Here is a 27236-nt window from a genome sequence, read left to right on the forward strand (position 1 = left end):
GGTCTTGCTGTGGTCTTATTACTGCGTTGTTCTCTTTTTGCTTGTTTTGTTTTCTTTTTTTTCTTCCAGCAGGGGATCCTGCGGATTTTTTAGTGTCTTTTCTCATTGTCCCTCTTCCCCTTTGTTTTTCTTTCCTTCTCCTTTTCTTAAATGTCTCTTGTCTATGTCTTTCCCTTTCCTATCCCCCAGTCATGTCTGTTTCGTTTGTAATAATATTTTAAAAGTTTAAAATAAAATAAAATAAAATAAAAAATAAAGATCAATCAAGTGGATTCATTATGGATCATTATGGCAACTTGGAAAATTAAATCCATTGGGCATTTTTTTCTTGGCCTTCAGGCAATAATTCGGATTCCTACAGTGTGGAACGGGACAGGCACAAAAAAAAAATCCCATATGAATCATAATTCTGTGTTTACAACATTTAACACTATTTTTATTGCTCAAAATCATGGGTTGGCAAGACAGTTCTTATCTTCTCAAACTCAGACAAGAAATAAAAGGTCAATAGTGGATCATGTCTTCACACAAAAACTAGATTGGACTGAATAGACATTTTCACTACTCAGATCTCTCTGCTAACATATTTATCAGATGTATATCTAATCCTTAGCATATAGTGTAAATCTCTATTTTAGCACTCTGACCAGTTTCAGCACATTTTTAACACATAAGGCTGGGTGTCAAGTCCTTTTTTCCCTCAACTGTGATGGCAAGGTGCAGTCAGGGGGACTTCAGTCTCTCTTTACTCCATGTTACAGGACAAAGGTGGAGCATTTGAGTGTTTTTGTGATCTCAGAGAGGAGATCACAATGTTCCTGCTCAACAGCAGGTAAAAAAAAAAAAAAGAAATACTGAGCAACAGCTCCACAGTCAATGTCTATTTTCTAAACTATATATTCAAACATCTGAAAAGAGAATGTTTGTGGTCAATGAGGTGGACTTGCTCTGTCCATGAAGGTGAAGGACACCAAGTTCACAAGCTACTCAAACTTGCTGACATGCTGTCATCTGTAGTCACGTACCAGGAGCTGCAAAGTTTGGGACGTTAACGTACATCATTCCCCTTATCAAAGTGGCAGTCGTAGCTGCACATGAATGAAACATTGTCAGTTCATTCTCTGACACGAAATACACACAACTTGGTCTCTTTGCCCACTCTTGGTATATAAAACTTGTTGGGGAAAAAAAAGACAAAACAAACAAACAAACATGTAAAACAGTAATATAGAGGGACCTTTATTGAAATATGAAGCTTTTCAATTCTCAATGATTTGCTAACAGGATATTGTTATCAAGTAACAAAGTATGAAAATAAAAATTATCAATAAAGAAATAGAGAAGACTTCCATTTAAGATTTCTGTCAAATGTCTTCTTTTCCAGATGATGTGATTAAAAGGTTCTAGAAGGTTGTAAAATTTATTCTAAACAGGAAAACACAAATGTGACCTCATCACAGCAGGAGGAAACTGTATAATCTATAAAATGATTATAAAGTAATTAATATTGATAGTTGTATCTGTAACTGTTACTGTAATAGGAAGCTGCTTGAGCTCTAATAACACTGAATGTAATAATGGTAATCAGGATTGCAGTGGTAACTATGATTGTGGCAACAATGTTGAGATTGCGAGCAGTGGAGCCATAATGTCGTGCACCATCCACATCTCCAACCATCTTCCTATCTCTGGCCTGGAAGGATGAAAGTATTTTATACACTTTAAAAACTGGAGTCCAACACATGTTCAATTCCAGAGAGACTCAGAACATCAGATGTTAAACATAATCCTTTCATAGTCACAGAAAATATTAAGATTCTTGTTTGCAAGCACAGATTTTTTTAAACATGCAAAATGCAAAAGACGGTAGCTTATATAGTTTTACAGTTACAGTGAATCAGCTGTTCTGTGTTTATAGTTTATTTTGTCCTGTACTGTCTCAGCAAAGCCACTTCATTGCACTGTCCACTACACTCTCTTACACTCAGACATTTTAATGTCATCTGATATCTTCCGTGTTGCTTTTACTACTTTTGGTAAGACGATTGTTTGATTTATTGCTTAAATAAATTCAGGTGGTTAATTTCATGAAGACAGAATATTAATTTACTTTTGTTGTTTTTTATTGAATATTTTTTGTTTTTCCACTTTATTTTAAGATTTTATCATGCTGAACTCTTTCCGGTATCATATTCATTTTTTTTTCATGTAATGGTCTATTAAATTTTATTTTGATTTTTTTTTGTACTTTGTATGCATATTTTTTTTATACTCTTATTTCATTTAACTGAACTCCTTTCTTTTGTGTAATTTTAACCTTTTACCATATTGCATGTTAATTTATTGAAAACATATATATTTGTTTTTGTTTATATTTTTTTTTATTCCACATCGTCTTTAAGGTTCTGGCTTCTGTAACACATTAATTTCCCCAAATTTTGGATAACTTTATCTTCTTTTATCACATAGAGCAAGCACATAAAAGATGTGATTTCTAACAAAGTAAAATGTGTCACAGTAAACTCACCTTGATGGAATAAATGACAGCTGCAAGTCCAAAGCAGAAAGGATTTGCGTAGACAAGGGAAAAAAGCGACCAGATGATATGGTCTTTGGGGGGCTCTGTGATGACTCGTTGCCCTGCGGTGATGTTCACAGCAGTGTGCTGGACCATTCCAGGCTGACCAGGGAGTCCGCCATAACTCACAGCCTGCAATGGAACGGCTTCAGTTGGGTAACCTTGAGGATACATCGCTCAAACTGTTCTCAGCTGCAATTTAGAGAGGAGAAAGGTGTAAACAAGAACAAGAGAGTCACCAGAAGTTGTGGCTTTTAAAGCTTTTTTTGGGGGGGGGGGGGAGGAGCAGGAAGCCCATAAAAACCTGACCTACAACATTCATCACTACAAAATAAAGTACGATACAAAGAATGTATCAAACGGTCACATCTAAATATGAACCTGCAAAGAAAGCACTACCAGTCATGAAACCTTTTACATACATAGCACTGCCATTTATAGTTTGAGAAATAACCTTTATTGACTGGATTTAAATGTTATTTTGACATTGTGTTCCTGATATGATGAAACTATCTTTTCTTATTATTGCACAGGGCAAATCGGTTTTCACAGCTGTACTTCACTGTACTTGCACTTTCTTAAATCATCAACTTTGCACAACAGATGGAAGACATGAGGAAATATTTGCATGCAAGCCATACAAGAGTGGGTGGAACTCTCTAAATCAATTCGTTAACACTGGACATTAGCAAGGAAGAGATAATGCAATTTCATATTCTAAAGCAACACGTGGAATCATTCTGTTCAAAAATGATCAAGAAAATGATCAAGCAAAATACCAAGTGCAAAGCTCATGTAAATGCAGATTTTTTTTTAAAAAAGCATTATCAAGAGCTTTGCTGCATTCAAATGGTGGGAGTGAATTCAAGGTTTCTGTTTGCATTAGTTATGTTCTGAGTAGTGCTGGACTTCTTTAAGATTATAATTAAATAATTGCTGATGTCTGACATGACGCTCACATTTTGAGCAAACTGGAGGTCAGGCCTCCAGGAGGGCATTGTAAGGAACAACCAGCCTGAGACTCACACATGCAGGTATAAAGCTTGAGGGAGACAGCAGCATCAGTTCTTCCAGCTGGTGACAAGATGGTAAATGGTAATGGTAAATGGCCTGTATTTATATAGCGCTTTACTAGTCCCTAAGGACCCCAAAGCGCTTTACATATCCAGTCATCCACCCATTCACACACACATTCACACACTGGTGATGGCAAGCTACATTGTAGCCACAGCCACCCTGGGGCGCACTGACAGAGGCGAGGCTGCCTCTGGCGAGGATGTGTCTGGGTAATAAAAGACTTGACCATAGATAAAAGCATGGAAATACAGATCTCTCTTAAAATCATAACACGGTGTTTTCAGCACCACGTTACTATTGAAGACACTGGAAGGTGGCTGGAAATCTGGAGGGTGCGTTATGTATTATTGAAAAATGCAAAACTGTCATGTCCGTAGGAGCAGTCGTGCAAGAGAATGTTTCTGGATGGCTCTTTGGCTACGCCCTCAGGCAGGGCCACCAGCATCACACCTGAATTCCATCACAGGTAATCACAGGAGTACTACTTCAGCCAGCTCGGTCTGCTGCTACACGCCAGTCTGTTCAGTCACTGTTAGTGGTAACTAGGCTCGCCTATGGTCTGTATCTGCTTTAGTCTTTTGGCTCATGTTAATTCTGCTATAGTTCGCTGCTGAATTTGTGTTGAGTCTGCTTTTGGCTCCAGTTTTCGTGAGAACCTCTGTTCATGACACAAACAGCACAGGAAAAAGATGTACTGTGTTAAACCCAGCATCACTTCTCTCCACAGTAGCAGTTGGTGAACCACATGATTTTATAGCAGTCAGTTCACCCATAGCTGACCTACAGGATGCACTGCTGGTTAACTTTAAATCTAAATGTCTTTGTGGGTGATTTGGCCTCACGCAACCTGTAATATGATATTTAATCTGATACTCAGGTTTTTCCTTTTTTCCCTTTGTGTAAGGATAATTATTGTTGCTGAATGACATATTTTTAATGTATGCATTTGCCCATATATACACAACAGTGATTGTAATAATGAAAATTAGAAATATATTGATCCAGACTGAGAAACAGGCAGCAATAATGAGAAAAACCACCAAGATTAGTGAGAAAACACTTAAAACTAGCATGACTGCTATGAAGATGATCAAAGAGAGAGACTCAGAGTTGTTGAGGTGTCTTTCTTCAATTCCTGCAAGAACATTGTGTTTAAGTAAACAATCCTAGGTTAGGTAAATTGAGTAGACTGAGAGTAGATTTACATTATATTTCAATTAAAATGCTTTTCGTAACATGTTTGTTTGGTGGTGGTTAATTGTGATTTTTCCAATGTGAAATATGTGCTGTGGCCAGAGATGGACAGTAACACGTTAATGCGTTATTATAATCCAATTACTTTTTTCAAGTAATGAGTAAACCAAAGGATTACCACTGCAAAAAAGTAATTTGATTATTGTTACTTTCCCGTAAGCAAGCTGTGTTACTGCGTTACTAAACCGTGATTTTGTTTCTGAGAGTGTCTCATGACAATGACATACGAACCCGCCATGTCCGTGGCAGCAACAGACATGTGTAGATCAACAATGGATAATATGGAGTGTGGGAGAGAGTACGGCCATGCAGCGTTTAAAGCTTGGAAGTACTTTGAGTTTGATTTCGTGAAAAGATGCTGGAATCTGCAGAAAATGTTAAACAAGTTTCTTCCAGTCAAAGATTGTTGCATATAATTTAATTTTTGCTTAATGCAATGTGCATAAAGTTAAAAGATTAAAACTAATAAAACAAGTTTTAAAAACAGACTTTTTCATTTGATTTAATTTTATATGATGGATTATGCAGAAAAAAATAGAATTGGGCTGAAAGATCTATTGCTTTATTACGTATTCAGGTTTTTAAAAAGTAAATAAGTAATAAAGTAACTAATTACTTTTGAAAATAAGTAATCTGTAAAGTAACAGGATTACTTTATTGGAGAAGTAATCAGTAATTAGTAACTAATTTCTTTTTTCAAGTAACTTGACCAACCCTGGCTGTGGCTCCAAAAGGTTGGGAATCACTCTATTAGGATATGTTAGGCAAGAAAAAATGCACACACACGCACAAGTACAATGGAAGTCCCAAAAGGTTGATTCTGTTCATGCACAATGACTGTAATTAGCACTACTGAATGAAATGGGCTGGGAGGTCAGTTCTTTGATCATTAATATCCAAATTCTCATGACCATTGATCAACAACTACTGGTCAAAGTCCAGTGATCAAAGACCATTGATCAAATCAATAATGAGGATGAACACATCCTGGACAGGGAGAGGGAGAGATCTCTGAGGGATGGAGATAGCTAGCAGGAAAGATAAGGGAGAGGGAGAAGATGAGACCGCCTCCGTCAAGAGCCGAGAAAGAAGACAGCAATGTTTGCTTTAAGAGTGTTGATTGAGAAATATAGAGAATGATAGGTAGAGTTGCATTGTGTTGTTTTGGATCTAGAGAAAGCAGATGATAGGGTCCCAAGAGAGGAACTGTGGTACTGCATGAAAGAATAGGAGCGGAAGAGAAGTATAGAATAGAATAGAATTCAACTTTATTGTCATTGCACATGCACAGGTACAGGGCAACGAAATGCAGTTTGCATCCATCCAGAAGTGCTTTAGTGATATAGATATATTACAATATATATTAGCAATAATATAGATATGTGAGTATATTACAGAAATGGGTCTATTATGGTATGTTATAATGTACACGGTATGAAGTATGTTGTGAATATTCTATAACTATAAGTATGTACAGGCTGTAGTGAGTACAAGCTATGTACAGGATATGAACAGGATATAAATATGAAAAACTATACAGAATATGAAATAAATAACTTTACAGAATCTGAGATATACAGCTATACAGAAATGGGAACTATGCAAGTTGTAAACAGTTGTAGGATTAAAGATTATCGAATGTACAGAATGATTATTTACACAGAGCTATACAGTAGTGCAGTTAAGATAAGTGAGGGTGTAGATAGTTTCTACAGAGGCTATATAAAGTGCTAGTGGTTGTGAGTGGTGGTTCAGTCCATGTTATTATTGTGTGTTTGAGGGTACAGTTGTCCATTGTGGGTGTGTGTATGTTCAGTCCATGAGTTTAACGTGGGTCAGATGTCAGGAGGCAGAGTTCAGGAGTCTGACAGCTGTGGGGAAGAAGCTGTTCCGGTACCTGGTGGTCTTAGTCCGGAGGCTCCTGTAGCGCCTCCCAGAGGGCAGGAGGGTGAAGAGTCCATGCGATGGGTGACTGGGGTCTTTGATGATTTTCCCAGCCCTTTTCAGACACCGCTTCCTGTAGATGTCTTTTATGGCAGGAAGTGGTGCTCCGGCGATGCGCTGGGCAGTTTTCACGACCCTCTGCAACGCCTTCCGGTCCGAGGCAGAGCAGTTCCCGTACCAGACTGTTATACAGTTGGTCAGGGTGCTCTCGATGGTGCAGCGATAGAAGTTCACCAGGATGTCTGAGGACAGGTGGTTCTTCCTCAGAGTCCTCAAGAAGAAGAGGCGCTGGTGAGCCTTCTTGACCAGCTTGGAGCAGTTGGTCGTCCAGGTGAGATCCTCGGAGATGTGGACTCCCAGGAACTTGAAGCTGCTCACACGCTCCACAGCCGTCCCCTTAATGTGGATGGGTGGATGTGGGTCAGCATTCCTCCTGTAGTCCACGATGAGCTCCTTGGTCTTCTCGGTGTTAAGCAGCAGGTTGTTTCTGTCGCACCACTCAGCCAGACGATCCACCTCCTCCCTGTAGGCGGCCTCATCGTTGTCACTGATGAGGCCAATCACCGTGGTGTCATCTGCAAACTTAATGATGGTGTTGGAACCATCAGCAGGTCTGCAGTCGTGGGTGAAGAGGGAGTAGAGGAAAGGGCTCATCACACAGCCTTGTGGTACACCGGTGTTCATTGTGATGGTAGATGTATGTATGTATGTATATGTGTAGAATTTTTTTTAATCTTCTCTATAAGTAATAAAAATAAATAAATAATTATTTGCAAAAGAAATAAGTGACTGAATGACTGATGGACAATCAGTTTTCACCAGTGCTATAGAACAATATCATAGAAAGAAGTAAGATAATATAACACCAGTAAATAGAGAGTCTTTTAATGATGTGCAAAGTACATCTTGAATGTGTATAATCTGTATATCATGTGCATTTTCAGTCTGTAGCGCATGCAGCCAGTTACTCAGCGGTTAGCACAGTCACCAGAATAGAAAAGGTAACAGTTTGTGTACGTGCTTCCGCAGGTTTTACCAACACACAGGAACTTTAAAAGTCATGCGCTTGTTGCATTTGGTGCAACCTGTTTTTTCTTCACAGTTTCCAACCACAATGGAAATTAAATCTCACCATAAACCTTCATACTTTTTTTTGCTGTGGTTTGATGGCTAAGTAGTGATGTTTGAGTGGATGCACAAAGCACAAACATGTTTACTAAAACATGAAATACTGAAAGAGCTTCTTTCTACTGCACAGAATTCCAAGAACTAGACTTTATCAACCCCTTTTTATACTTTATGTTAACCATAACTTAACCATATTTCACTTGGAAGAAGATATCTTCTCCCAACATACTCTCAGTTAAATTTCTCCATGTTGTATTTTGTGAACACAAGCTCTTCCACATGTGAGGGGAGTCTGGAGTGATGTGGGGACACAATATCTCCTGCTGTGCTAAAGATCCTCTCAGAGGGGACACTTGTTGGGGGGCAGGTGAGATATTTCATTGCCATATAAGCCAGGGCTTTCTGTGGCTGCATCATTTTTGACCAGAAGGTCACTGCAGGATCTGAGGTCAGTGATTCAGTGCTGTCCTCAGCTAAGCAGTTCTCAACTATCTTATCTTAAGCACCATATGAGGCAGATTTGGCTTTTGGTTTAGCAAGATTGTGCACTGCCCCCCAAAAGAGGCTTTTTTGCCCACTGGTCTCACTCTCAACTGAAGATGAGCTGGCAGCTTCAGGTACCCCAGAAACATCATCCGCTTGGAGTTCTGCATCCACCTCTGCAGCCACATCTGCCTTGAGCCTGTCAAATTCTGATGTACTAAGTAGTGACATGGGCAAGCTCTTAAATTGGGGATCCAGTAGGGTGGCTTTAAAGTAATGACCTGAGGAGTATCAAAGACAACCTGGAAGCGCTGAGCCAACTGAGACTGCAATGTGGTCCCCAAGTGCCTCCGGAAGAGCCTGTACATCCACATTCACCTTTAAGTTTGTTAAGGCAGTCTTGAGAGCCTGCACACAAGGGATAACAGAAGACAGAGAAGCCACATCCTCATACAGGGTGTGTGTGGCCTCCTCAAATGGTTGTCAATGGTTTTCACAGTGGCCTGTGTTGTGGAAGTTTTCCATTAAATAAAGCCTGCAAACAAGTGGTGAGCGGTAGCTAACATTCTTTAATCAAAACAAAGAACAGAAAACCAAGCTTGGTGGAGAGGATGCATGATTGCGGGGCAGACGGCCAGCAGAGTCTCTCTCTGAACCTAGCATGGCTCTCAGTGAAATACCTTCTCCAGGAACAAAGAGACAAAAGACTCTTCCTGTGGAGTTGTCTGCTTTCCCCAACTTCCTTTCCAGACCCCCACCATCTGTTTAGCTGCATGAGTGTGAGACATGCTAAAATCCAGTGGCACTAAGGCATTATACAATAAAATAATGTGAATAATACATAAATAAAAGAAATTATTATACAATTGCACTAGTTCCCATTGATGGTGTGATATTACCATCAATGATGGTGTGGTCGTCTCTGCTTGTCATCATGCCGCTGGAGCATGTGGAAGGAGGAATTCCACCTGGTTGACACATCATGCACCAAAGTGTTCTTGGAAAGGCCAAGCTCTTCCTGGATTTTGTGAAGTTTGTTCACAGCTTTGTTTGATCTGTGTACAAACCCAATGATCTTGGGAGCAATCAATATCACATTGATCACTCCCTGGCACTCTTTTAGACCAGCTGTTACCGCTATTGGTAAGGTGTGAGACATACACATAATGTGCACCACAGCCATTGGTGCAACCATGTTAGTGGCATTATCTGTGACAAAATACTCAAAATAATTTATGCTCCAACACTATCTTGCCATTGTTTCACAGCGGCCTGGAGGTGAGGTAGAATGTTGGCTGCTGTGTGATCTCCATTAAGAACCTCCATCTTGAGAAGTGCTGTCACACGTTTATCTTCATCTATTCATAGGGGACTCTGTTTGCTTTCTATCCAGTGGCCATTGAGAGAAAGATATGCATTTGTGAAATGCATATCTTCTCAGACGTGCAGTGCACAAATTTCACCTCAATTTTTGAGAGAGCTTCTTTTACTTTTGTTTTCGCTTCTTGGTAAAGTTGTGGTATAACTGTGCGAGAGAAATGCCAATGAGATTGGTATCGAGGTGCAACCACATTGAGAAGTTTGTGAAAATCTTTATCCTCCACTACTGAGTAGGGCATCACATGAAGGCAAATCATTTCTCCCACTGTGTTTGTTATTTGCTTTGCACTGAGGTGGATAGCAGATGTTGTCAGATGTTTGAGATCTGCCTCTGCTAATTTGAATTTTGTACAAGTTACATATCACTTTGGTTTTATCTGCAGGACTGACTGTGAAATGCTTCCACACAGAACTTGAGCAAGTTTTTTAGGGTCAGTGGAGGACCAAGAGATGGCTCAGCAGAAGCCACACTCTTTTCTATTTGGTTGAATAAGTTAAATAGCTTATAACCTACATCTTGCTGTCTGCAAAAGCCAGAATAACTTAAACGTACCATGCCTGTGAAGGTTAAACGTACCATATATCGCCCACAACTGCATATAATTTGAAACAACTACACAAGCATTGTTTTAACCTTTTTAACCGAACATTAACGTTACTCTGTCAGCAGCAATGACTGTTTTCTACAGTCATTGGTCAGCAGCCTATTGTCTAAAGCTAACACAGCTACATAAACAGAGCGAACATGAGAGCACACCAGTGCAGACGTCGATAATGCAGCGCAATGGATTAATCTCCCGATCAAAATCCGCTTCCCGAAAGTTGTAAACTCCCTCCAGAACCCAGTTAAGGTACAAAAATCAATTCAACAAAACTAGTGATGCAGTTCATTCTTTTTTCGCTCAGCCAAGCCTTCTCTGTTGCTGAGTGCAGCAGCGTGTGTCAGTTACGTCTTTACACGTCACTCACTCGCTCAGTCATCGGGCATGCACTGCGGTCTCATGAGGAAACGCAGCTTTTGATATAAAGTTTCTCTTGTTCGCGAATATAAATATCTTTAAAATATTTGTTCGAATTAAGTATTCGTAAAAAACAAAACACAAAAAACAAAAAAACAAATCAAAAGAAAAAGAAAAAGAAAAAAAACACGTTATTTTCACCTTTCCGAATACCGTATTCAGGTTCGGCTCCATACCTCCTATTTGTCACTTTTTTAATTTTTTAATTCATTTTAAGTTCCAGTGTGAAATATGTCACACCCAAAGTCTTGTGACAGAAACTTGTGCACTGCACTCTCACCCAGTCACCGTTTGTAGCTCTCGACCACATGCTTACAAATCCTGTTAAATCACTGTTACCTGTGTGAGACTGTCTTCATCTGAGCTGTTGTAAGGAGCAGCATCTGGAAACACTTTGAACTTGAACTGAAGCTGGGTCTGTGGGGCACTGACGCTGTTGGGATCATTTGTTTGGAGCGCCACCTGGTGGTCAAGCAGATGAAATACCAGTGAGATGGAGAAGAAGGAAAAACAGTGTTGTTGAGGCTTGAGTTTTGCAAGACAAAATACTTAGTAGGGTAGGTCTGATCAATAAATACAGTAATGACACAATTAATTTCCTAACAAACACAGCTGCCACTTAACACACTGTACAGTATGTTAAGTTTTCAAATTAATGATTTATTCGTAGTTTTCAGTGGACAATGTAAAATACTGTGGTTTAGGGCAGTGGTCCCCAACCTTTTGTGCACCACGGACCGGTTTATGTCCATCAATATTTTCATGGATCGGCCTTTAAGGTGTGGCGGATAAATACAACAAAATAAAACCAGTACCGGTACCAAAAAAAGAAAATTTATTCATAACAGACGAGGAAAGACCAAGGAAAACTGATAAAAAAAATAATGATAAAAACCGATACGAACCCTGAAAACCATAAATTTCACACCCGAGCCTCAACCAAAGTCGGTCTGTGAGTTGGTACCAAACGGCTCACAGACTGGTACCGTAGCCGGGGTGTTGGGGAGCACTGGATTAGTGGATGTAATGCACCTCTTATCATAAATGGCCAAATCTAATCTCATAATAAAATTTTTTAACTTAAAAAGTTAATTTAATAAAGTTTCATTGTGTCATAATATTTATACAGACCAAATGCTGACATCTCCTGGCCATCAGTTACTATTAAATTTCAGTGGCAGGAAGAACTTAACACAAAATTCTGATGATGAGAAGATTCACTGCTGACATTTTGTTTAGTAAAGCTAATAACAGGCAAACTGAACATTTTATATACAATGATGACAATGATACAACAATCTCCGTATGAGTAAGAACTTAATAAGAAGTCAGAAATAAGAACTGAGTATTAAATCAGTACTACCTGAAATGCAATACTGCATGGATTAAGATTAAAGGATTGTTTTCTGAGCTACAGTCACTAGACCGGGCAGCATGGTGTCGCAGTGGTTAACACTGCCTCAAAGCTAAGTTCGATTCCACCCTTTCTGCTTTGATTTTGCATGCTCTCCCCATGTTTGCGTGGGTTCTCTCTGGGAACGCCAGCTTTAAACTCACCTAAAAAACTTCAAGAGAAAATCTGCCATGCAGCATCTTGTCAAGACTGGGCTCGATGCCAAGTGACAAGCTGGTGGAGTTGAGGGCCAGCTGCTCCACCTCTACAAAGTAGTTAAAGCAGATTCTGATGTACACAATTTTATCAACTGGCATCACTGGGTATTCTTATTGTGAACAAAACTGGACCATGCACAATGCAGTCAGACAAATACCGTTCCCCTGGCAACCACCAAACCCAGAAACGTGATTCGTCACTCCAGAGAAAACGTCTCCAGTGTTCTAGAGTCCAATGGCGACATGCTTTACACCACTTCATTTAATGCTTTGCATTGTATTTAGTGATGTAAGGTGCAGATGCAGCTGCCCAGCTGAAACTGAGACTGCAGAAAGCTGCCAACCTCTGCGCTCTATGCACCTTGGCATCTGCTAACCCCGCCCTGTGATTTTATTTGGTTTACCACTTTGTGGCTGAGTTACTGTGATTCCCAGTCACTTCCACTTTGTTATGATTCCACTAACAGCTGACTGTGGAATATTTAGTAGCAAGGAAATTTCACGACTGGACTTGTTGCACAGGTGTCATCCAATCACAGTATGCTGGAATTCAAATCACTTCATTTTTTCAAAAACGTTTTTTGAAGCGGTCTGCATGCCAGCTGTTTGATTTTATACACCTCTGACCATGGAGGTGATTGGAACACCTGAATCCAATGATTTGAATGGTTGCCTGAATACTTTTGCCAATATATGTGCAGGTATAACATTCCTGTTTTTAAAAAAATCAGACTCTTTCATGATAACTCTTAAAAGGGGTGCTACTACACCTCTATAACCTGCTCATCTAGTAATGATTTTCAAGCAGGGCAATGAAAACAAAAGCTGTTAAAAGCTAATCTTTTTGATTTCAGGTAACTTTTTGTGACTCTGGACAGAATACTGTTTTTTACTGATATGAACAGCCTGCATCTTTGTAAACAGATCATAGATCATACTGCAATTGCAATATCACAATAATTGGAATCACTAAGTAAATCTGCCCCATAGTGTATAAAATGTGTCTTGTGTTTTACTGATGTGATCCAGTGTAACTCACTGCTGTAAAATTCCCTCCATCCATCACTTTCTCCAGCTGGACTGTACTGAGGTAAAAATTAATCCTGAAGACTGTAGTACAACAGAAAGATTTTACTAAAGAACAGTGATTACAGAGAAGTTTAAGCACACTTTGATCAGTCAGTGTAGATCAAAATCTTGAGCTTACATAGCATACTGCATTCTTCATGCAAAGCAACTCAACAGCAAGTATTTATTTAACAAACAGTTATTAAAAACGCTGAAATATACCAGGAGTTCATGAAATGAAAAGAAAAATGTTACAACGAACATTCACATGATCTGTGCAACTTTGTTTATTATGTCCATTGTTTTCATGAATGGCCGGATGGTCTGTTGCAATGACTTATGGGACGCCTTTTTCTTCTTCATTTTCATAAAGGATGCTCCAGTGTATCCTATGCTAAAGGAAGCAATAAAGGAAGCACCAAAGCACCTTTGCTTAGTAATTGGGTAACTGGAACAGCTTTTATTACTACTGCCACAGTTCCTAACTGAGAGACTAAGCAAAATGAACTATTGGAGCACACCTTTAGTTTTTAAATTAAACAGTGGGTCTGAAGCTGTGTTTTTTCTTGTACCGAATATGAGGCTTAATAACAAGTCACAGAAGCAAGCAACTTAATCTCTGTTAAAATGATAATAGTATGGTTCTCTGTGAGCATAAGCAGGTGCATTTGCAAACAAAGCACTGATTATAATAAAGAAAATCATGAGTACAATGACAAACAGGACTGTGGCAGCAATGTTAAGCCCACGGGCAATGAACCCATGATGTTGTGCACCCTCCAGATCTCCGGCCACCTTCCGGTCTCTGGCCTAGAAGGACAGAAACATATAGTTTGTAATGGTGTAATTATAATGTAATTATCTTTATCCCAGTGTAAACTGAAACTGCAAATGTTAAGCATAGCCTAAGTTTCATTATCTGAAAAAGTTAAGCTTCATGTTTTTAGTAAATGCAAACAATTATAATAATAATCCCAGGTGCTCTTTCACTGGTGGGGTTTTTTTGTGCCCATATATTTTCTTTGTTACTATCAGTGTAGGAAATGATGTAAACTGTATAACAAATGTAAGATATTTCTTTCAGTGTTGTAGTTTTAAAAAAAAAAAAAAAAATTGCACTTCAGCTTTGGTTGTGTTCGATGCCATGATCATGTAGCTTGATTTATATGGTAAGATATGGTAGGCAGGTAGGTACAATGTATATATTCACACACACACCTTGATAGAATAAATGAGAGCTGCAAGTCCAAGACAACAAGGGTTTAAGTAGGCAAAGCAGAGGAGGGACCAGATAAAATGGTCCTTTGGAGGCTCAGTGACGATGTTCACACTGGTGTGCTGAACCAATACAGATCCTTCAGGCTGTCCAGAGGGCCCATCATAGGTCCTCACCTGCATTGGAACATAAGCTGGAGGTTTCATTGCTCTCACTGGTCTGAGCTCAGCTGCAGTTTGGAGAGAGGAAAGATGTTGAAAAGAGTTACTGACATTGATGATTTCATTTTTGAAGTCTTTGGGCAAAGCAGTTGTCTCTGTTAGAAACTGAACAGTAACAGCTGTGTCTTTGGGGTCCAGGTATTTCCAAAATGTTGCATTGTCCTTGCAACGGAATTTTTCTAAATCCGTGAATCCTGAAATCTGACTTCACTGAATAAATTAATAAATAAATAATGTAAATAATATGAATATGAATAAATGTTTTGGGACAAAGCACATGTTTTTTTGAGGATTTTGTACTCACAGTTGGTGACACAAACTAAGTTAGCATGAAGTGACATCAAAAATTTCCTTAAGCACAGTGATAAAATCTTTCTTCTGCTTTTTACATGAAGCCATTTAACAGATCCCCCCCCCCCCAACCCTAACATCTTGATTGTTTTTCTATAAGTGAGCACAGAACAAATGCAGAAGTCTTCTTCTGAAAACTGTACTAACCTCACCAATACTGCACCACCAATTACATTAATTACAACCAAAGACAAACATAAAGATTCTTATGTCACAACTTCAATATATGGCAGAGAAACTTCAAGAAACAGTCTTTCACAAGATTCCTCCATTGTGCAACAGCCTCATCATGAAAACAGACAGCATTGCTACACGCACACAGCTACACAGACACAAAAGGAAATGGAAATTAAAAAAGTTTTCCTACTTTGAAGTTCATCGTGCCTCTCCTCAGACTCTACTAAGACAACCCGATCTTCAGTTCCAGTATCACGAAACATGTCGGTCATTGGACTCAGCCGTCTGTAATTATGTGAAGTTAACAGCGTGCTCAGCATACAGGAGTTGAAAGCAGACGTTGGTGGTTTAGTTTCACATTTGTGTTGTGCTGTGTGGGTTCAGGAATTTGCGTCATTGGCATGATCAAACAAGTAAAAGGAAGGAGGTTCAACACAGCCTTTGTTGTTACAGTGACAATCAGATACAGAAGGTAAAACAAATATTGAACACTTTTCTAAGTAAATATATTTTGAAAGGTGGTATTGACATGAAATTCTCACCAGATGTGAGTATCAATCCATCCAGTAGATGTCCATAAATTATGTGCTCTAATGAGAAACAGTACAGGGAAAGAATTTTGAACACATGAGGAAATGGAGATCTGGAATCAGCATGGAAAATTGTTTCAAAGAAAATAAGTAATGAGGTAAAGCATCTTGAAGAACGTTTAAACTTTACTGAGCAACATTTAGACAAGCCTGTAAAATACTCTGAGGATATTGTCTGGTCAGATGAGACCAGATGAGATGCTTGTCATGAACTGGCTGTGCACAGGCAGGTGAGGACCCAAACGCAAAAGTCATGGAAACAGAACTGAACTCAAAAATCACTGCTTTATTGCAGGCTTAACAATGATACAAAACTAGACTGGGAATGCTAAACTGAGGACCGAGGAAACACAGGGAAAAATCACACAGCTTCGGGGATGAGACATTGACGACGCGACACAGAACTGAGGGAGACATGGACATAAATTCACAGACGGTTAACAGGGAACACAGGTGACAGTGATAATCATAGCGAGACATGGCAGGAGCAAACACAACACTGACGCACACTGACGGGAGACTATCAAAGTAAAACAGGAAGTATACAGAGACGCAGACCAGAGGGGGGGGAGGGAACACAGACACACCGGGCTGAGGAAAACATGAAATAAAACACAAGGAGGAGAAACGAGACTCACAGATACACAGAGGGGGCACACAGGGGGTAAAGTAACGAGGGGGAAATCTAATAAACAACATCTTAACAGAACAACTTAGAAACCATGGAATAAATAAAGAACAAAATACAAAAACACAAGAAAACTAAGAACGCTGGGTCAAAATGAGCCAGGACCATGACAATGCTACAATACACACCGTGTTTTGGAGGTCAGAAGGCACTGCATATCATCCCAAAAATACCAGACCAACAGTGAAGTCTGGAGGTACGAACATGATGGTGTGGGGATGTTCTTCAACAAATGGGACCGACATGCTTCGTATAATTGAAACTACAAAGAAAAGGTTAGTAGTGTCACTTTATTTGTAGGCTCCAAATGGCATCATTCTCTGATCAACACTGACTGTATTTTAGAATAGAATAGAATAGAATGCCTTTATTGTCACTATACAGATGTACAATGAGATACAGAGCATCTCAAACTCAGTGCTAACATGTGGGAGAAGAAATGGGGGCGAGGTGCACAGTTTCTGCAGCACTATATACATATGAACAGTATTTAGAAAAAAAGAAAAAATATACATATATAAAATGCACAAAATATACAAATCCGGGAAAAAGGAAACAAATATGTAAATAAATAGTCTTGTGCATATACAGTTTGGGTTATTGCACTGTGGTGGTTTATAGAGGGAAGTCTTGAACTAGGCGGTGGAACTGTGTTATTGAGGAGTTGGCAACACTGTTGGAGGGGTGCTTTATGCAGCTTCAGGTCCTGAGGGAATAAATGCCCCTTTACATCCCAGCCCAGTGTTTTCCTTCATCACCACAAAGGAAAAAAGTCTGTGGTGGTCCGAGTTTGGTGATTTTTGTGTCAAAGGTTTACGTGCTTAATACAGGGACCTCCAGAGCCTTTTCAACAGCGGTGTGGACCTAGGGGGCGGGGCAGTGTTGTGGAAACGACACAGTCTTCACTAGTGGGGATAGTTACAAAGCTTTCTTTGTTATGAATTAGCGATACATGGTTTTATTGAACATTTGAAGATAAAAAAAAACTGAAACTCTTGTAGAGGAAATAAATTCAGAGATAGAGACTACAAGGAGCAGGTGCATCTAGTACAGGTAGAGCTGCCGCAAAAATCCACAGAGCTCAGCAGCCAGCGCAACAAATTCTGGATCCTTGGCTTTTAGTTAGCATTAGCAGCACATGCTGCCTCCGATGTGAAAGTACCTTTATGCTGCGCACTGTGACTCACAGCAATGGTCCCTGGTCAGCCCTGACTTTGTGTTAAACTAATCCTAAAGTAATAATGGTATTTCTAACCACTGATATACCACAACTTTCTCCTTTGAACAGCTACTGAAAGTTAGGGGCAGTGTTGCCAACTCCTCAGTAAGGAAAATCGCTATTGGCTGTCCTAAAAGTCGCTAGAAGTGCTAAATGATGTCATCGCCTAATTTGCATAATTGGTCATGCTAATGTAATTGTAACCTATGCTGTTGGAGAGAGAAATGACATCGTGGAAGAGACATAAAGTGAGTAAAAAACGTCCTAAATGCATTTAGAGTTTATTTAGAACTACAAATTAAATTTCTTTTAGCAATTATTGTTTTTTTTAATGTCACAATTCCAACCCTGCTCCTTTACCCGGGCTTGGACCGGCAAAAGTGACCCGAAATAGGCACTCTGGTGGAGTTACTTTGTGTGTGTGTTTATAAGTAGTTTTAAACCTTGTGATCCACAAAACAGCATAAGAGTAAAAGAGTAAAAGAAGAACTGACTGCGTTACAGCACCCGCTGCTTTTTGAGAGTAAAAGCGATACGCACTTTCATGTCTTTTTTTTAGCGACTTTTTTTTAGAAAAAAAGTCGCTAAGGGGTCTGAAAACTCGCTAAATATAGCGACAATGTCGCTAAGTTGGCAACACTGGTTAGGGGACCCTGTGCTGCCAACTCCTCAGTAAGGAATATCGCTATTGGCTGTCCTAAAAGTCGCTAGAAGTTGCTAAATGATGTCATCGCCTAATTTGCATAATTGGTCATGCTAATATAATTGTAACCTACATTGTTGGAGAAAGAAATAACATCATGGAAGAGACATCAAGTGAGTAAAAAACGTCCTAAATGCATTTAGAATTTATTTAGAACTACAAATTTAATTTCTTTTAGCAATTATTGTTTTTTAATGTCACAATTCCAACCCTGCTCCTTTATCCGGGCTTGGACCGGCAAAAGTGACCCGAAATTGGCACTCTGGTGGAGTTACTTTGTGTGTGTGTGTGTGTGTGTGTGTGTATTAGTAGTGTAGGGTAATTTCCAATAAACCAAGTTCAAAAAGGGAGTCTATGGCTGACACGTATTCCTGGTTTCCAAAAGAAATGCTTCCAGTTGCATTATGATTTGAAGACTGTTTATTTATTACAAACTGAAGATGTAACAATGAACTCCTTCCTAAATAAGCATGAAAGTTAAAAAAAAATAGCAGTTATCCAGAACTACCTGTGCGCACAGTCAGAAAACTGTTTGACTCCTAACCTCTCTGTCCATGCTCCTCCCCTTCCCTCTCACACAGGGTTTCATGCTACTATTGCACTTACATACTTAAAGTGAGAGGTACCCCCTTTTAGGTTCCAATCCCAAAACAGTGACTTAAAATTACTTTATGTAAACACATATATTTTCACATTTATTAATACTGAAAAGATGACTTATGTAATGAATCTATGAATTATAAAACAAACATGAACTCAATCGTAAATAAAAATATAAAGCAGACGTCTGGCGCTTACAAGTAGTTTTAAACCTTGTGATCCACAAAGCAGCATAAGAGTAAAATAAGAACTGACTGTGTTACAGTCAGTGCGGGAGCAGCGGCTTCGCTCATGTGCGATTCATTTGCAGTTTGGACGCAGAGGTGTGAACATCTCCTGCCCTGATAGCAGCTGGGGGAGGACTATCCTCCACCTGTAAGCGCTTTGGTATGGGTCAAGTACCCACGGCAGCACCGCTGCTTGTTGAGAGTAATAATAATAATAATGCATTTTATTTATAGGCGCCTTTCAGACCCTCAAGGTCACCTTACAAAAACACATGAGCAATAGCAGCAAAAAATATATTAAACATGGTAAAATAAAATTTAGACATAGACAGTCATAAAAGTATAAAAGCAAATATAAAAACAGAGCAAGGTAAAAATGGACTAAGACAGATCAGGTGTATGCAATTCTAAATAGATGAGTTTTGAGACGTGATTTAAAAGTGGTGAGACAGTGTGGGGTCCGGAGAACAAGTGGAAGTGCATTCCAAAGTCTCGGGGCAGAACAACTAAAGGCTCTGAGTCCAATGGTTGTCAGGCAAGCAGATGGAACAGACAGAAGGGAAGCTGAAGAAGAGCGGAGTGTACGAAGGGGTGAGTATGTATGGAGAAGATCGGATAGATATGGAGGAGCTAGGTTATGAAGCGCTTTGAAAGTGAGAAGCAGGATCTTGAAATTGACACCAAGGCAAATTGGAAGCCAATGGAGCTGTTTAAGAACAGGTGTTATATGTTCAGTGGATCTAGTTCTGGAGATAAACCGAGCAGCTGTATTTTGGGCTAACCGCAATTTATGGAGGGATTTATGAGGTAGACCATAGAAAAGAGAATTACAGTAATCTAAACGAGATGTGACAAGAGCATTGACAAGTATGGCAGGTACTGTGTGGAGTGAGTGAGGGACGAAGGCGGTTAATATTACGGCGATGAAAGTAGGAAGACCGAGTGATATTATTTATATGGGCTGTGAAGGACAGAGTGCTATCAAGGATGACACCAAGACTCTTAACCTGGGGGGAGGGTGTGACATCAGAGTTATCAATGGATAATGAAAGACTGGTTGGAACTGTAGTCAGTTTTGATCTGGTGCCTATTAAAATGAATTCTGTTTTATTGCCATTAAGTTTAAGAAAGTTGTGAGTAAACCAGACCTTGATTTCACTTAGACAGTCAGAAATGGATGTAGGTGGGAGAGTAGCTGTAGGTTTTGAGAATAGGTAGAGCGGTGTGTCATCTGCGTAGCAGTGAAACTGGATGTTATGCTTCCTAAAAATATTACCTAGGGGTAGGAGATAGATGATAAAAAGTAAAGGACCCAGGACAGAGCCTTGGGGTACACCGGAATTAACTGGAGTAGATACTGATCTGTGATGGAGTAATTGAACAAACTGTGAGCGGCCAGAGAGATGAAAGAGGTAAACCAGGCGAGGACTGTACCATTGATGCCAATAGATGCTAATCTGTGAAGAAGGATGCGGTGGGAGATAGTATCAAAAGCTGCTGTAAAGTCAAGGAGAATGAGGATGGAGATAAGTCCAGAGTCAGCTGCAAGCAGAAGATCATTGGTGATTTTTACTAGGGCTGTTTCTGTACTGTGACATGAACAGAAGCTGGACTGAAACTGTTCATACAAGTTATTTCCAGTAAGATGACGATGAACCTGTGCAGCCACTATCTTTTCCAGAATTTTTGCTAAGAAAGGGAGATTTGAAATTGGCCTGAAATTATTTAGATTGGAGGGATCTGAACCATTCTTTTTCAGTATTGGGATTATTATTGCAGTTTTAAGAGAAGAAGGAACAGAACCAGATTTAAGAGAGGAGTGTACGATATTAGCAATCAGTGGGGCAAGAGATGAGAGAGAGTTTAACAAGATTAGTCGGCAGTGGATCAAGTTTACACGATGATGACTTTAAGTTAGTAATTATGGAAGATAGCTGAGTTATTGTGGGAAGTTCAAAATTGGATAGAGAGGATGCCAGCTGAGAGGGACAAAAAATGTAGAAAATGCAGACAGAACAATTGACCATATCACAGGACGAGGACAGTTGTTGATAAAGTTTCTCAATGTTGGTTGCGAATTTGTTGCAAACTGTGTGTATGCATACACAAAGAGTGTGTATGTATGGCAAAGATATCTGGGGTTTTAACAATATTATGCAATGTAGTAAACAACGTGAGAGTGTTTCCTACAGCGGATTCAATAACAGAGGTGTAGTAGGCAGATTTAGCATGATGAATAGCTTCTTTATAATGTTGTATATGACTGAGATACATGTCTTCGTGAATAGTAAGTCCTGTTTTCCTGGAGAGACGTTCCAGGAGGCGTCCAGTAGCTTTAAGTTGGCGAAGTTCAGATAAATACCATGGCGCAGAGCGAGAGAAAGAAACAGTTCGAGTTTTTTGGGGAGCCAAGGTATCTAAGAGGTTGATAAGTTCAATGTTATAGTGAGATATCAGGTGGTCTATGGAAGCTGAGGCATCAATGGTAGGTAAATTATTAATGCCATGGGAAAGAGCTGATAGTTCAATGCCCCTAATATTTCTAAAAGTAAATGAGCAGTTTTGTTTATTTTTGTATGGTGGGAAACTAACGCTGAATAAAACTAATGGTCTGAAAAAGGCATGTCCAATACAGCACAGTTCTTTGGGGTGACACCTGATCAGCAAACAAGATCCAAAAGGTGTCCTTTGGAGTGTGTGGGAACGTCCATAAGAGCGATACCCATTTTCACATCAAAAAGTCATCATAAATAAGTCTCCAATAACTCTAGAAAAAGTTGCCAGATTTGTCGCTAGTCACTTTTTAGAAAAAAAGTCACTAGTGGGGTCTGAAAAATCGCTAAATATACTCACAAAGTCGCTAAGTTGACAACACTGAGGGGACCTAGCTTCTATCGGATATTTATATAGAGATCCTCCAGCTTCAAACTGTATTACCCTTCAAGGACCTGCAGTTCAAAAAAGCACCCCTCCGACAGCCAAACCCATCTGTTCTCTGATTGGATAGTTAAATTTGTGATTGACATGACATTGACCAATCAGCTGAAAAGAAGAAAAATAGGGTCAAAATTCATACTTGTATGGGGTGGCTGTAGCTCAGGTGGCAGAGCAGGTCAGCCACTAATCAGAAGGTCGGTGGTTTGATCCCAGGCTGCCCCCTGGCTGCATGCCAAATATCCTTGGGCAAGATACTAACCCCATGTTTGCCTACTGGTGGTGGTCAGAGGGCCCGGTGGCGCCAGTGTCCAGCAGTCACACATCTGTCAGTGCGCCCCAGGGTGGCTGTGGCTACAATGTAGCTTGCCATCGCCAGTGTGTGAATGGGTGAATGACTGAATGTAGTGTGAAGCGCTTTGGGGTCCTTAGGGACTAGAAAAGCGCTATACAAATGCAGGCCATTTACCATTTTTACTTGTATTCGCACTATTCACACGTATTTTTTGGCAAAGTCTTCACACAAATCTTTTTTACGCACACACAAATTCTTTTTACACATACAAATCCTGATTTACAAGTACAAAATATTTATGAGCCCTGGTTTTTTCATGAGGTTTCGTCCTGTGTTGTTTATTATTTGTGTGTACTTTGTGTCCCCTGTTTGCTTTGTTATTCTAAGTAAATAAAATGAAATTTAATCTGTTATGTTATTTAATAAATTTATTTTTGTGTTTATATGAAAATAAAACTTTATTTATATATTTATTAATGAACAAAAATGAAATAGAAAAAACCAAAATGAAAAAAAAAATACATTAAAACTCCTCAAATAAAATAATCAATGATGTGTGTGCTTGTACTGCCATGTTTTGGCCAAGATTTGGCTTTCCTCAGGTGAGAAGCACATGAAAAGAGAAAAAAAAAGTGAAGTTGTGGCTGTTGAAGGGCTCTCAATAGAGATGTGCACTGTCCGAAGGTCTGAGACAGAGTTAGGAATAAGATTATGGGTAGGGTTAAGTTAGGATTAAGGTTAGGGTTAGGGCTGGAATACATGGCTGGAATGTGTGTTACCACCGGGAGTATCATTCTATTGGATTCCATCCAAAATACGGTGCATATCATAGGGGTGCGTAAGGTTATCTTTTTTATCTTTACATTTTCTAACTAATTTTGTAGTTTATAACTCAGTTATTTTATAATTAATATAATAATATTAAATGGATATTTTAGCAGTGGACCATTAGACCAGACTGTTTGACGCAATCCCTTTTTTTTTTGCCTGTCCTATTTGGTTCTTTAGCCGTCAGAATTGTTGTCTGACAGCCAGGAAGGATTTACTTTAACAAGTGGAGCATCACGGCCTTGCCATATTGGTCCATTTGATCGACCTTTGTTGTTACTATTTATTTTTGTTTTATTTTATTTTCAGTTGTTACAGATGGGACAGACATGGCTGGGGGATTGGAAAGGGAGAAAGAAAGATGAAGGAAAAGAAAAACAGAGGAGAAGCGGGACAGTGAGAAAGGGCACTTACAAAGAAAGAAATCTCCCAGATCACCCGTTGAGAGAAAAAAAAAAGAGAAAACAAGCAAAGAAAGAGCAACATTATAAACACAACACCATCACAATATTCTAGCTAACAGTAAATAACAGTTAATACTAAATATTGAATGTTGTTGTGGAGCATGCAGGATCGACAGCGCACAATTTGCTTTGAGGTAGAAGCCAAGAAAAGTGTACTTTGTGTCTATGAACAGTGAACACCCGTGTGCACACCTGTATGGATGAGCACGCTTGTATTCAAAAGGTTTCTCCATGTAACGATCTGCTAGAGGGTATGGGGAGCTATAGCCCAGTTCCCCAGGGCATGAAGCAGGCATGGAGGAGATCCAGGCCCAAGAGTGTGAGACCCCAAGGAGGACCACCGGAGGGGCATCCGTGCCACCCTCCTGGGAAGAGTGAGAGGATGGCTGAGGAATGGAGAAGAAGTGGACTGGTTCCAGTTTTTAAGGACAAGTGAGATGTGCAAAACTGTGCCATATATTGAAGCTGCAGGAAAGAGTTGGTAAAAAAAAGTTTACGGAGAGAGAGGTGACCATCAGTGAGTAGAAGTATGGCTTCATAAGTAAATAGGAAGACCACAGAAAAGATTCAAGGGTATAGTGTATAGAGGGTTGGTGTAACAGAGGAGGATGCAAGGGATGGGGTGAGATGGAGAAAGATGATCTGCTGTTGAAACTCCTAAAGTGGGCAGTGAAAGAAGAAGATTGCCAAGTGTGATACATTTATTGAGTTAAGATGGTCAGTTTAGTGTAACGACCAAAAAATCTACTCAACTGGAAATAAACCTGAAAACAACAATTCCTCAGAAGTAGACTATTTCCATTCTAAGATATTAAACTACAATATTCATTTCTAAAAAGGAAGAAGGAATTGCTATCGAGGCTACAAGAGCTCCTAGAAATCAATGGAATCTAAAAAACAAACAAAAAACCCAACCCTAGGAAATACATTTTTTAATGAGTTACAGTCCAACACCATTTAAATCTCAAAGATTATATTTATTATAACATAGCATACAAATCAACTCTTAATTCTCTAAATCGAACAAATTCTAAGGGGATGAAATGTCCACACTGTTTCTGTGGAATATTAGTGAGTGGAAAATGAAACATCTCAATAAAAAGATTTTCCTGCCACAAATGAGCTGAGATCCCTGTCAGTGAATATGCAGCATGATCCACAGCTACAGAAAAAAGGTTTTTGTGAACAAAGAAGAATTCCGTATACTGTCATTCATTGTTCCGTATGTAATTTCGCAAACGCCAAATGCAGTGTGCTTATTTTTCACCTGGGTGTAGATAGATAGGCACAAACATTAATTTAATTATCTAAAAAATCATCTTTATATGCATTTACCTTCATTGAAATATGAAAAAACAATATATATGAAATGTTATCTTTTCCAAACAAAAGACTTGCCAACAGAGACAAATCATAGTCAAAATCTCATAATGAAGACTGATAATAAAATTGATGTTAATATTTATCATCCAAATTCTTTAATGATAAGTCACAGCAGCAAGCAATGCACTGCAATCTGTTAAAAGGAAGCGTTTTGTCAGGGTTTGTTACTTTGAGAGCTTAATGATATACCCCTTCCAATACAACTATCATCGTAATAATGAAAAACAGGAGTCCAAGGGCAACCAGGACTGTGGAGGTGACGTTAAGCTGGCGAGCAGTGGCCCCATAATGCCGTGCACCCTCCAAATCTCCAACCACCTTCCGGTCTCTGGCCTAAAAGGACAGAAACATATAGATTGTAAAAGTGTAGTTGGAGTTCATGGATATTAACTTGATCTATATGGTCAAATCAATATAATGTAGGTCATAGTAAGCAGCCAGTTAAAAACTGATATATTTATTCATGCACACAAATGCACACACAGACACAAACACTCAGAAGAATAACAGATGCTCAAAAAACTGATTTAATTAACCTCACCTTGATAGAATAAATGAGAGCTGCAAGTCCAAGACAACAGGGGTTTGAGTAGAAAAAGCAGAGGAGGGACCAGATAAAATGGTCCTTTGGAGGCTCAGTGACGATGTTCACACTGGTGTGCTGAACCAATACAGATCCTCCAGGCTGTCCAGAGGGCCCATCATAGGTCCTCGCCTGCATTGGAACATAAGCTGGAGGTTTCATTGCTCTCACTGGTCTGAGCTCAGCTGCAGTTTGGAGAGAGGAAAGATGTTGAAAAGAGTTACTGACATTGACGATTTCATTTTTGAAGTCTTTGGGCAGTGAGGGAGTTAAAGCAGTTGTCTCTGTTAGAAACTGAACAGTAACAGCTGTGTCTTTGGGGTCCAGGCTTTTCCAAAAGGTTGTTGTGTCCTCGCAACTGAATTTTTCTTAAATCTTTGAATTATGAATTCACTGAATAAATTAATAAATATAAATAAATAATGTAAATAATATGACTGTGAGTAAATGGTTTGGGACAAAGCACACGATTTTTTGAGGATTCTGCACTCACAGTCGGTGACACAAACTAAGTTAAAAGGAAGTGACATCAAAAATCTGCTTACGCACAGTGATAAAATCTCTCTTCTGCTTTTTACATTTAACAGGTCTGACATGCTGGATGAAATATGCTGAGTGTCAGAGGGCTTGAGCACATAAACATCACCTACCACCCCTCCCCCAATTCTGAAGCCTACATTTAACACAGAACAAATGCAGATGTCGTCTTCTGAAAACTGTACTAACCACCACAGCCACAAAAATTCAATTTTGATTACAACCAAAGAGAAACATAAAGATTCTTATGTCACATCTTCAATATATGGCAGAGAAACTTCAAGAAACAGTCTTTCACAAGATTCCCCCATTGTGCAACAGCCTCATCATGAAAACAGACAGCATTGCTACACGCACACAGCTACACAGACACAAAAGGAAATGGAAATTAAAAAGTTTTCCTACTTTGAAGTTCATCGTGCCTCTCCTGAGACTCTACTAAGACAACCCGATCTTCGTTTCCAGTATCACGAAACATGTCGGTCATTGCTCTCAGCCGTCTCTAATTATGTGAGCGTAACAGCGTGCTCAGCATACAGGAGTTGAAAGCAGACGTTGGTTTCGTTTTACATTTGTGTTGTGCTGTGTGGGTTCAGGAATTTGCGTCATTGGCATGATCAAACGAGTAAAGGAAGGAAGTTCAACACAGCCTTTGTTGTTACAGTGATGGTCAGAGAT

The 27236-nt window shown here is 39.4% G+C and overlaps 1 protein-coding gene across 4 annotated transcripts; it reads right to left on the reverse strand.

Moving 5' to 3' along the window:
- Positions 1-1215: 1215 nt before the first annotated feature.
- Positions 1216-27236, reverse strand: LOC120730121 (dispanin subfamily A member 2b-like). 4 transcript variants are annotated; one of them, XM_040026274.1, is made up of 3 exons: positions 26964-27236; positions 25980-26206; positions 1216-1693 (listed from the first exon to the last, which is right to left on the reverse strand). In XM_040026274.1, the coding sequence occupies exons 1-3, from the start codon at positions 27043-27045 to the stop codon at positions 1502-1504; spliced, it is 501 nt and encodes a 166-aa protein (XP_039882208.1). In that variant the 5' UTR covers positions 27046-27236; the 3' UTR covers positions 1216-1501. The 4 variants fall into 4 exon arrangements, with proteins under 4 accessions (XP_039882208.1, XP_039882207.1, XP_039882206.1 ...); XM_040026273.1 differs by lacking the exons at positions 25980-26206; positions 26964-27236 and adding exons at positions 14761-14987; positions 15698-15880; XM_040026272.1 differs by lacking the exons at positions 1216-1693; positions 25980-26206; positions 26964-27236 and adding exons at positions 13586-14352; positions 14761-14987; positions 15698-15880.

Source organism: Simochromis diagramma, unplaced genomic scaffold (genome assembly GCF_900408965.1).
Source record: "Simochromis diagramma unplaced genomic scaffold, fSimDia1.1 OVJJ01000293.1, whole genome shotgun sequence".
Lineage (NCBI taxonomy): Eukaryota > Metazoa > Chordata > Actinopteri > Cichliformes > Cichlidae > Simochromis > Simochromis diagramma.

Coding starts and splice junctions, on each gene's coding strand:
- LOC120730121 (XM_040026272.1), bottom strand. CDS start 15,827: ATGCTGAGCACGCTGTTAACTTCACATAATTACAGACGGCTGAGTCCA. Junction 14,988..15,697: donor GAGGCACGATGAACTTCAAA/GTAGGAAAACTT, acceptor TCCAAACTGCAG/CTGAGCTCAGACCAGTGAGA. Junction 14,353..14,760: donor CTCTCATTTATTCTATCAAG/GTGTGTGTGTGA, acceptor CTGTCCTTCTAG/GCCAGAGACCGGAAGGTGGC.